We start from the raw sequence: 12472 nt of genomic DNA on the forward strand, positions 1-12472 counted from the left end.
AGATTTTTTTTAACTGACTGTAGTTTTCCTTGGATGTAGAAATATATGAGAGTACTTAATTTTTCTGTAAGAAAATGAGAGAAAAATGCTATAGAGAGAAGCACAGACTAACTTACAATTTTTTGTAATATTTCTCACAAATTATCTTGCCACTATATATGTACATATATATTATATATATATATACTGCTTTATTCATTCATATATCCATACAACAATACAAACTATACAAATACATCCATATATTCTCAGGTCTTCAGAGTCACAATGATTCTCCTGCCCTTTATCAAATATACAATTTTTTTTTTTTTCTCAGAAATCATAGCTTCCATGCAAGCACTACATTAGAAAATTCCTAATGGAAAGGGAACATTCACATATTTATAATTAAATTAGAGTAAAAGAAATATCCACAAGTGTAATCAATAAGTCATTGCAAAGTCATGATAATTTACTGAACAGTTTTTATAAGAATTAGTGCAAGGTAAAGAAATTTAACAAGGTTTGGTACACGGCAAGAAATTATGATTCCAGTTGTATTTTTCTACATCATGTTCTTTCCTTCACTATGGGATAATGGGAAAAAATATAGGGAAAAAAAAATTAAAAACAAACAAACAAAACAACATAAAATGACCTTCAGGATAGATATTTTTATTTCTGCTCAATCCTAGAAAAAAAAAGAAAAGAAAATCCTAGGGGAAAAAAAAAAAAGACATGCCTTATTCAGAAGTCCTTGATATTTTCTAACATGGTATTTACTGTAACAAGTGGGATGCTTATAATTAGCAGTATTGTGTTGATTCGACAGCCTTCAGCTTCAGGGCTATGCATAACTGTGCTTCTGCACGTATCTGCCAGGTGCCAGAAGAGTACATGTCACATTGGCACTGAAATCCTCACGGCTGGGAGACCTCTCCTCCTTGAAAAAACATTTTGGCCTTTGAATGCCAAAAAAAGCATCACAGTGATTAAATTTAATGCAGCAGATAGACGGAAGTGAATGTATTAGAAATCTCAACCTCCAGGAGAGACAAGCAGCAGAAGAGGCCAGGGGTTGAGGAAAGGTACATCTCCTGGGAAAGCCCCTATTAAGCCAGTCCAATTTCTCATGAGTCCTGCAGGTCTGGCTGCAGGTTTATGACAGAAGAATGAATCAAACTGGCAGGTCAACTTTGCACGTATGCATGTTGAGAGCAATTTCTATCTGGTTATGAACAACCACAGCCCAGTTTTCTTTTCACACTGAATGATTCCACAGCTTCCCTAAAGAGGAAAGCGAGCTTCCTCACAGAGCTCCCACAGAAGGCTTTCTACCTCCCCTGGCTGTAGCCTGGTGCTGCTGACATGGCAGGCAGCATGGGCCATTATTTTGAAATGGCAAAAAACATAACTGAATCGCATTACAAAATACTTAGCACAAGCACAAGCACCCTTTTGGCCTTTGAATGCAATTTCTTTACTTCAGAAACTTCTCAGTTGAATAATTTCTTTATGTACCCAGCATAGAAGAGGAATTGAATCTCTTTGGACTGGCTTAGCCTCATGTCAGAGTACATTTCCTGCACCTAGAGTACAAAGCACCTGTCATTTCTGTCCAGTAATTTTACATTTTACACTCATAAATAAAATTCTTGCTTCAGAATATAAGCCCTTCCCTACCTCTTAAGTGCTAAAATCCACAGTGTTGTGGGGTGTAGATTTCCCTCTGCAGGGCTTGCATTCTCAGACGAGGAGACAAAAACATGCATTTTCCCACTCAGGAGGCTTTGCTGCCTGCATTACACTAACAGGCTGCACAATATACAGCTGCACATGGCATCTTCTCATCACTCTAAGCATTAGGTGGAGGTGAAATAGTAAGGATGAGATATTCTTCACGACCACTTACCCTATTATAATGTAATCATAGAAAAAGTGAGCAAAAATAAATAATAAAAGCTCTTCAAAGCATATATAACATCTAATCTCACTGTACTATCAGTTTTGAAGAAAATTCTCCCATCAGCATCGAGAGCACACTCTGTTTAATAAACACCAAAAACCACATTACTGTCTCAGCACATACCCCTTTCTCTCAGCAATGCAAAACTTGCCTCCTGAGCCTCAAGATTTCAAAGAGAGCCTGATCCTCTCATGTCTGAAAATGCACTGAAAAGTGCAGCAAAACCAAAGGGAATTCAGCCGGTTCAGAAGCTACATTGCATGTAACAGATACTGGTCAGCAGTGCAAAACGGATTCAGATCTTTGTCTCTACAGATACCCTCTCCAAAGCATCAGTGCTTGGAAAAAGAGAAGGCTCATTGTATTTCTTAACCACACTGTCAACAGGTAAGACTTTCAGATTTTGATAAATATAACAAAAAGCATTCAGTGATCTTTAAATACCAACAACTAGGCAGAAATTACCAAGAAATCTAACTGCAGCTCTGCTTACCTATAACCAGCACCACCACTACTTTGTATCTCTCACAAAAACTCTGGCATTATTAGAAAAGTACAAAAATAGACAATACCATGAAGAAAACAAATACCTTGATCCCGAATTTGATAATGCAACGCTGCTGAGCCCTCGCTGTACCTCACAATCTCTTTTGCTCTTTATACAAAATTAGTTTCACTATCACAAAACATTTAGTTACAGTTATAATTTTGCAATTAATCAGTTATTAGATGTAATAGATGTAACTGACATCTACTGCGACACAGAGAAAAGCAAAAACTCAATAGATAGACGGATAGACTGAATCCACTTTCTAAGTGAAACAACCTGAAAAACTCAGCAAAGCCATTCCCAAAAATCAAAATTAAACAAACAAGCAGAAAACCAAACACATAAAACATGCACCAAGAGAAATTTATAAGTCAGCATGAGAATTTTATTATCCGAAAATTTTAAAGAAAAAGAACACGCCCATGAGATCTTAACATCACCATTAAAATAACCTTACGAAAAGTCCTGAGTACCAGGCTAGAGTTTCTAGAAAAGCACATCTGCAGGACACGGAAAGAAGAGCTGGTGCCTCTGGTTCCCATTTGCTAGTATTTGTGTCCCCATCAACAAGAGAAACATTTAAAAGTATCCAAAAGTCTAGCAATCTTAGGAACCCTTTTTTTCCTTTCAGCACACACCCTCTCCCCTTCTGTCAGTCTGCAAACACATCCAAGTTGTCAGAATGGTACCTACAAGAAATTTCAGAAGCTCTCATAAAAGGGCTTCGCATATGCAATCCACAGCACTGAACAGTGAATTTAAAAAACCCAATTTTTTTTCCGAGTTTGAAGTTTTTAAGCCTTGCGGATGGTTGGAGTAGGAAAAAGGAAATTTACTAGGCAGTACAAAGGAAATCTTGTTGTCCTCTATTGTGGCAGTGGGGGTGTTGCCCAATTCTAACTTATCTAGGTTGATAAAGGAAACCAAAGAAAATGCTACTGAAAAAAATTCCAATGAAAAAGGTACCCCTTTCTTACCTTAATAGTGCTTGCCATAATGTGATCAAGATTATTGATCGCTAATAATTGCTAATAATAATTATTGCTTCGCTCTGACCAGAAAGAAGTTTTGATGAGGTTGTTTAGAGCGGATGAGATTGTGCTAACTCTGGGAAATGAAGTCAGCCAATGGCAGGAAGAGGTTTCTATTGGTCCTGGCCACTGCAGCTCGAAGAAACAGGATATTTGGGAGTGAAGAGATAAGAGTCCTAAAACAATGTTGTTTTTCTTGATGATATGTGACTAAAAATCTTTTTTTTTTTTCCTAACAAAAAAAGTCCACTGCCTGTGACTGCCTGGGCAGGTGTGATCTGATGTGCAATAAGTGCGACACGTTGCTCCGAGGCAGGATGCAGATGTCAGATGAAATGGGCCACGTTCAGCATTAGTTTCATGCAGTCTGCTCACTGGGGAATTGCTGATTCAGGGCCGCAGCCTGACTGGGTATAAGCGGGTGTATCTCCAAATATGTTAATGCAGCCTGGCCAGCTTACACCGCATCTATATTTGTCCATCAACCTCATGCTTAGGTTCTTGGGCTATGGATGCTTTCCAGCCTATCAGGTTTAGCACTTTTGTTCTTAGCGAAGAAGCAAGAGATTGGCAACAATAATTTCTTTTTGATACCTCTTTCTCACCAAGGAAAGGAAGTCACAGAAAAACATGCATTTCTAAAGCAAATGTCTGAATGCCTTAAACAGTCTTAAATTTTTCACACTCTTCCGTTTGTTAGTTTATAGCTTTTCCTGCTAGAAAATGAGATGGTTTCACTGTCAATTCCCTTCCTGGTTTGAGCATGATAGTAACATTTTACACTGTGGTTCATAATTGTTTGTCCTTAGATAGCTCTTGGCATACACAGGGCACCCCAAAATTCCCAGCTGTGCAAATAACACAACATCACTGTCCTAGGCCCTTGCTTAGGAGTGCTGAGCTCTTAAAACAAAAAGAAAGAGGTTGGGAATTAGAAAGGAAAAGTGTTTTCATGGTATTAGACGCCATGAAAAGACCCAGCGCTGGCATAATTCTTCCACTCTTGTAAACCTTGCAACACTTTGGATGATAAAAGTTTGAGAATAGAACTCTCTAAAACTAGAAAAAAAAAAAAATTAAAAAGTAAGAATATATTCCTTCTTCAATAATCTTGCAGTTTTTAAAGCCCGTCTGACTGTAACCAGCTTCTGATTTCTCAATACTTGCTGTAATAACATCAGAACATCGGACACATTGTTTGAGAGCACCACAGCCTGGTATATAAAATTCCCACTGTAGCAGGCATGTGCTTTCTGCCCAGGAACCCTGTTGTGGTCAAAAAAGAGTAAAAAATGTGACAATATTTAATGGCATTATTTAGTAGAGGCTGGCATTATTTAGTAGTGCCTTCCTCTTCTGCTCCTTCAGAAAAATGGAAACGAGCATTTTTCTGTACCTGGCCATGACTGTGGTATTTCAAATGAACTTTTTCCAAATGGTACATACTGACAATGGTAGTAGCATGAGCCCCAGGTCAATCTTTTCCTCCTGTGCTGACCCAAAGAAGATGTTTCTCCAGAGCAGCACCTGTTGTAGGTGAACTCCCAGACTCTGGCCCTCAGGCCTTGACCCTTCAGGTGCTGCTCCACTCAAGTGAGGCAGGGCAGAGGAGAAGCTCCTCCATCCACCCTTGCTGATGGGAATGGTCCCATGGGGACCACATACCAGGAAATCCCAGGACCCAGCTGTTGTGCTTGTACTACTGAGCAACACAGGACTGGAGCAACTAGGATCTGGCAGAGCTCCTCCTGGGAAGTCCTTATTTCAGTCCTGGCAGTGTGTCACAGAGCTGAGCCTCTATCTCCAGCTGCCTCACAAGGCTTGAAGTCTTGAGGCCTCCTCAGCCAGCCCAAGAGGCTGAGGAAGTCTCCAGCACAGAATTGGAGACCCATAGAACAGCGTGGGCTAAAGCCCATGCCATCTCAACCCTTGCTGTGGGCAGGGCTGCCCCCCACCAGCTCAGGCTGCCCAGGGCCCCATCCAACCTGACCTTGAGCGCCTCCAGGGATGGGGCACCACAGCTTCTCTGGGCAGCTGTGCCAGCGCCTCACCACCTTCCAGGGAAAGAATTTCCTCCTGACATCTAACCTAGCATCCTCTTGATGCAGAGAAAGTGGAGGCAGCAGATACCCTATTTTTACTCCCCACTCTGGGTCCTGAGATATCAAAGGATCAATCCCCTGTAAAAGTCTAGCATGATTTTAATTGTTCACTTCAATGAGCTCTGGTTTCCTCCATTGCAAAGGTGACTTCTCGTCCATTCAGAACAATTCACAGCACCACTGTGAATAATTTCTGTTCTTTATGAGTTATTCATATAAAAATCCGGAGTTGCACTGCTGACTGTCTTCTTGAGGCCCTCATCCATTGACTTAGTCAGAAACTTCTGGTAACTTTCCTATTTTCATTATGAATAGCAAAAAAGAAAACAATTTACAGTAATTGTATTTCATGGGGATGTTGATTTCCTCCCTTTTCATCTCCAAACAATGAGTGAGGCAGCCAAAGATTAGAGCCTTTTTCTTGAAATTTCAGAGTGTTGTATAATGTTCCAGTTGGGTGACTTACACTCTAGTTAAACCCCTGATACATATATATATTTATTTTTTTTTTTCTTAAGTATATCCTTGAAGTATCCATCCCTCCAGTGGGTGGGATTTACCAAATTCATTCACAAGCAGCATTTAGTAATGATTCTTCTCCATCCTGTCTCCATATAGACAAACTTCTTGTTGATTTCTGTAGGGCTTTTGGAAGCATACAGCAGGTAATATCAGACTCTGCTGAGCTCTGTTATTCTCAGTACATGAGTTTTACAGAGCCTACAGTCCAGTAAGGATTTTGGCATTTTAAACTGGCATACATTCTGTTCCAAAGAATTCAATGAAGTTTATTTGACTTTCATGCTAATACCCACAGGCAGATTTCTGAGGGCTTACATTTAATGTCAATCCAATTGCAAGGCAAAGCCTTGGTATTGTAAGAATAGGAAAATCAAATCACCATCATTCAGTTACAAACGAAAAATAATATAAACACTTCCATTATTTTTCTCTTTTCTGCATTTTGTTAAGGCTAACTAGAAAGAAAATATGCTTTTGTTATGTTAGGCAACTACATGCTATTGTCTGAAATAATGTTGTGTGAGTTTGAAAAAATGTGTCTTTGTCAACAGACTGAATGAAAACACAATAATACAAAAAGTATCAAAGAGTACAAAAAGCCACATAAGCCACATAACACTGCTTCCCTCCATAACTTTGCTCTCAAGCTTTTCGCCCCAATTTGTCTGGGCTACTTTCTGATGAAATTTTCTCTTACATTCAAGCTTGCATCTAGAAACCACAGAACAGCAAAACAATACCTTATCTCCTTGGCACTACATATGTGCTTATGTTATTTGATCAAAACAGGATTTTTAAACATGCTTTAAAGTTATAGCTGTGCTTCAGTTCTTTCAAAGATACTGACAGGCTTAAACGCTGCTTTAAGTGCCTTCGACCTTCAGGATTAAAGTGCTCCATTTTTAAAGATGAGTGTTTCTACACTGGAGACAAAAGATAGATTTGATCTCACCATGCAAAATAAATTATTTGACTAGGTCCTAAAAAAAGATGAATTTCCAGAGAAAATTTACAACTGCTGGAACAAGCTGCTGTGCTTGTTATAGCCTTTAGCACTAGTACAAGAAGTATGTCCAGAATGTGTGCACTCACCTAAAAGACAAGAAAATATTTCTGAAGAAACCATTTATCATGCTATTAGAAACAATCTTATTAACTTTTAGAACAATCTATCCCTTTTTTTTTTTTTTTAATTATCATATCTACTAGAGTTAGGATGTAGGAAATGTATCACAGCATTCCCTATATAGACAGCTCTGCAATCCATCTTGCTGTCTGGGAGGTAAACCAAGAATGTGACTCCTGAACCTGGTTGACCAAGAGGCTAGAGGAGACCTCTAACATCCTCACAAAAGCCACTAGATCTCTTACTTTCCCATTTTCTGTTCAGCAGTCTGCCTGGACAGCTTTTTTCCTTTTCACTTTCTCAAATGTTGTTAGTACTGCTAATAACATGGCTTATGTCCCTATAACTGTACAGATTTACATTATAAATAGCTCTCTTTAAATTCTGCTGGGTGATGTGAAGACACATTCATCTCATTCGGCACACTAAGCACGTGCAGATGAGGGTAATAAAAACAGGAGAGGAGAGGAGAGGAGAGGAGAGGAGAGGAGAGGAGAGGAGAGAGAGGAAGGCGATACTGTGAGAGGAGAGGAGAGGAGAGGAGAGGAGAGGAGAGGAGAGGAGAGGAAAAGCAAGCTCTGATCCTTTTATCAATATCAAGGTAAAAAGGAGGTCCTATTTTGGCTGAACCAGGCTACAAGTCAAAAAACTTCAGTTCAATAAAAGACACTGCACTGCAGTTTTTTTCATAGTAGATTTAAAGAAATTGAGAGAAATTAACACTACTTCATGGCACATGAAGATACATCTACAAAGATCTTCTCTAAAAAAAAAACAGTTTTCTGCTTAAATGTAGCTCCAAATATTCCGTTCAGCTTGGCCATGCTTTGCTTGGTGTGCGAGGACCAAATAAGCTCTTACCAAATTTTCACCACACTTTGCACTGGGACTTCCACCCTCTAGTTCACAACTTTCAGCTGACTAAAGAAAATGTCAGTAAATCTGATCACGGAGGGGAAACTCTCCTCCTTTCCCCGCATAAAGCTGATTTGCTAATATTAACACTGTCTGGCCACTGGGGCAACACGGCACGTATCCCATAAAGAAGCACCCTTTCCTTCGGCGTCTCTTCCAAGCTCTCACGCCTCCTGCTGCCCTAAGGTCAGCTCTGGCATGGCGGGGGAGGAGAGATCTCTCACCAGCACCGAGCACGGCCGCAGCGGTCACTAGAGGGTGCTCGGTGCCCCGAGAACAAGAGCTCGGGGCTCGCCGCCTGCCTCGTTTGATCCCAGTGACACGGTGTGCACGCAGCTCCTTCCAGACTCTTGCAGTGACTTCTTCGGATAAAAACGAGGGCAAAGAAAGTAGATCTCTTCCTGCTACGGTGGTACCCATCATCGAGTTTGCTCTCAGGGCTGGTTACAACTGCAATTCTTCACACTTTCTTTGCTTCCTTCAGTCACTCCATGCACTATACGCATCTTTCAGTCAGTTTGTCCTTTCACGTCTTCCCTTACCCTCGTTTCGGTGGGTTTCTTGTTCCACCGCTCTCAGAGCAATGAACTGTCTTTGTCTGCTCGCTGAGGTGAAAAGCTGGAAGAGATCCTGACTTGAAGAAGTTTGGTCTTTTGCGGTGTTTTTTTGTTTCTTTGTTTGTTGTTTTGTTTTGTTTTGCAACCCATGGAACAATAGCAACAACTGTATTCCAGTGAGCTCATTTCTACAGAAACAAAATGTTGGAGGTTTTCAAATTGAAAGTCAAAGACCACCTCTGAGTCTGTAACTGTGTCTCAAGCTATTTCATCTTGCATCACCCAAAATATTTTTTATAACTATGTCACCCTTTGATCACTTTATCCTTTCTGATCATCCTTTGGAGACCGGCTCTACTCTATACATGAAAAGTACCACAGGAGCAGGAGATGAAAGAAATAGGAACTCTGTTTACGTGAATTACATTTTATAGAATCATAGAATGGTTGAGGTTGGAAGAGGCCTCAAAGACCACCCAGCCCCAACCCCTGCTGTGGGCAGGGCTGCCCCCCACCAGCTCAGGCTGCCCAGGGCCCCATCCAACCTGGCCTTTGGCGCCTCCAGGGATGGGGCACCACAGCTTCTCTGGGCAGCTGTGCCAACGCCTCACTGCCCTCTCAGTGAAAAACTTTCCCCTAACATCTAATCTAAACCTCTCTTCCTTTAGTTTAAAACCACTCCCCGTTGTCCTATCACTATCTACCCTTGTAAAATGTTGATTTCCCTCTTGTTTATAATCTCCCTTTAAATACTGGGAGGCTGTAATGAAGTCTCCCCAGAGCCTTTTCTCCTCTACACTGGCATGCTCAATAATATTCTGACACTGGAGTTTCCTGTAATATCCAACATGTGTACTTCACAGCAGCCTAGCCAGGCAGGGAAGTGCTGATATACATATTTGCAGACAAGGAATCAAATCACTGTCTGCTGCTAGGATTCATTTCCTCAAACTTCACCCATCTTAAATGTGGGTGCCCAGATCAATTGTCCTCGACATCTTCTGCAGCCTTCAATACAATTTTCTTCATTACGTCTTTCAGTTTCACCTAGAACAGCAACTTGCAACATCTACTTAAAAGGTGAGATCAATCACACTCTCACTCTCTACTGTCTACAGTGGGAATCTGCATGATTACCTGAGACATGAACTTTTGGATAATTGTGCTTACATGAGATTAATCTCACCCTAGCTGTCCTTTGAATGTTCCCAAATTTTCCCGTCTCTGTAATGTTAATAATCATACTGCTACATGCCAAAGGAGCTCTATATGGATTAACAATTAAAGTCTGCTGAAACTTTTGACTGAAAGCTGCTACCAATATGAAAACTATTTGTTTTCTATTATCTAATTCAAAGCTGATTGTGTGACGCTGGTAACACAGTGCAAAGAAAACACTTCAAAAAAGCAAATTCTCTGCAAGGAAAAAAAGAAATAACTGTGAGGGCGAAGGCCACCATTTTTCATCATTTTTTTCCAAGTGTTTTAGATAATTATAACTAAAATACACAATACTTTGAGCTGGTTATTGCAGAATATTGTCCTTCGAGGTCTTGCTATCCCCAGATTGAAGGGCACTGAACCAAGCAAATACATCTGGCATATTGGATTTCTACACCATATTAGTGAAGCTGTTCTGAGATTTTCATCAAGAATGGAACCTATTAACGTGTCTCTCACACTGTTCTGGTGTTTATAGCATGCTTTGGAGGACTGTGTGCTCTTTTTTTTCACTCCACAACCAGGAAGTCTATAGAGAATGCTTTCAACTGTTTTATTTGACCTTTCACCTCCAGGCTTTTGCCTAATCTGTAAATTTGAATAGGAGGCATAACTGTGCTTTTTTTCTCTCTCCCTCTAAGTAACCAGTTGAGTTCCTTTAAGGACCAGACACGCTTCTAAAACTGGGACTCTTTCGGTATTGTACTTCTTTGTTAGTAGCTGTGAACAAGAAACAGATGTGAAATCTCTGTTTTTGAAACTTAGTGACCCAGAAAGACTGAGGCTAATCCAGATCATTCTTAATAACTGAAAACTGCCACCCTTTGGCCACCTTGAGATACATGTACACATGCAGGAATATTCTCCATTCCCAACAGACATACAGACATAAATAGAAACCTCAGGATTTTTATGCGAATCATGAACTCAGGAGTAGCTTAGGATTTGAACAACAGCAAAAAACCTAAATCCTTCATGAATGTTTTTCCCCAGCATCAATCAACCTCTTTCCACTTAGACAATTGCCTTCAAGACAAACGTGAATTCTTCAACAGTGGGGAAGGACAGGTAAAAGAAACAATAGATGCATAAAGAAAACTTTGATATGTTCATATATTATTTCAATCCATATCAGGAATCTCACGATATCTAGCACTGAGATGGCGATGACTGAAGGAGGGACCCTTAGCCTGGTGCCACAGGTAGAAGAGCAATGGGGTTGGAGCTGATGGAGCAGTGCAGTAGCTACACTCCTCCAGGACTCCTCTTATTTTGTCAAAAACATGAAGGAGAAATTGGAGTAGCAGGAGATACCATACCTATCACTATTTCCAAACACTAGATGTATTCTTCATATATATACAATAAAAGCATTCAATTGCACTTTTAAATTCTTCTTTTTTTTCTTTTTTAGTTTCACATGTTGTCTAGAACAAAAAGGCACATTTAACTAGCTCTTTTAAATACAGGGAGCATCACTGCACAAGAATAATTATTTTGCAAGGAGATTTAAAAAAAATAAAAAATAAAAAATAAAAAAATTAAGTACTCAGGAAATGTGATAGTATGTCTTCCAGGAATTCCCCAAGGCTAGGATGCTTGGTCCAAAAAGGATAAAATGCTCATATTTCTAGAACTGTCTGATATTTCTGCCTCTCTCTATGTCTCAGTAATACCATATGCCTGATGAGACAAAAAATATATCTGTTAACTAACACTGGTTTATTTTGAATCTCAACTGTACAGTTACTCTAAAAATATTTACCACCTTTTTGAAGAACAGAACATGTTGAGAGGAAATAACAATCAAAGAAGCCTGTGGAAAGTACAGTTTCATGTGTTTTCTTGAGGAGTAGAAGACAAGCCTCAGAGCATGGCATGATTATGTGCTACAAACAGCTCATTTATTTATCTAGCACTGAAAACTCTCATTCCTCTCTTCTATTAGACCCAGCGTGTTAAAGCTTTACCCCTTACTGGCAGTAAAGGTTCTGCAGAATTGCTTGGGTTGTACAAAATACTTTTGTCTGCAAACTTGATGACTCTAGAATGGCCTGTTGGCAACTCTCTTCGGCATTATTTAAGCAATTTATGAAAAAACTTTTTACTACCAGAATGAAATGTGACTCTTTTACACAGTACCAATGTAAAGCTCGATAACAAACACCAATAGCCAAGAAATACCACACTGATAAAGTCCTACCTGATCTGAATTCTATATAACCACATTTCTAAAACTCAATTCATTTAGAAAACAAGACATTTGCAAAAACCTAAAAGAAAATGAGATGATTATCTTGAAAGTACTACAGTGAAATCAAAGAACTTGGCAATGATTAAATAATGTGTTTTCACTTGGGGACTAAATACACTGGCAAGAAAAAGAGAAAAAAATCTCAATTACTTTAATGGATAAAAACTGTCGGCATAAAATGTTTATAACTTTGGAAAAAAGAAAAAACAACAACAAAAAACTTCAACCCATACATAGTTAATTGACAAG

At 39.6% G+C, this 12472-nt stretch overlaps 1 protein-coding gene across 3 annotated transcripts in view; it reads right to left on the reverse strand.

Moving 5' to 3' along the window:
- ERG (ETS transcription factor ERG) overlaps positions 1 to 12472 on the reverse strand; it is a 130143-nt gene that overhangs the window by 62889 nt on the left and 54782 nt on the right. The window contains exon 1 of one of the 3 annotated variants that reach the window (XM_003202938.4): positions 3473 to 3617. The exons of the other annotated variants lie outside the window; for them this stretch is intronic. Within the exon in view, the coding sequence (XP_003202986.1) occupies positions 3473 to 3490 (18 nt within the window). The 5' untranslated portion in view covers positions 3491 to 3617. Of the gene's footprint in view, positions 1 to 3472; positions 3618 to 12472 lie in introns of those variants that run through there. 3 annotated transcript variants of the gene reach the window in all.

The sequence above is a fragment of the Meleagris gallopavo genome, chromosome 1, assembly GCF_000146605.3.
Source record: "Meleagris gallopavo isolate NT-WF06-2002-E0010 breed Aviagen turkey brand Nicholas breeding stock chromosome 1, Turkey_5.1, whole genome shotgun sequence".
Taxonomy (NCBI): Eukaryota; Metazoa; Chordata; class Aves; order Galliformes; family Phasianidae; genus Meleagris; species Meleagris gallopavo.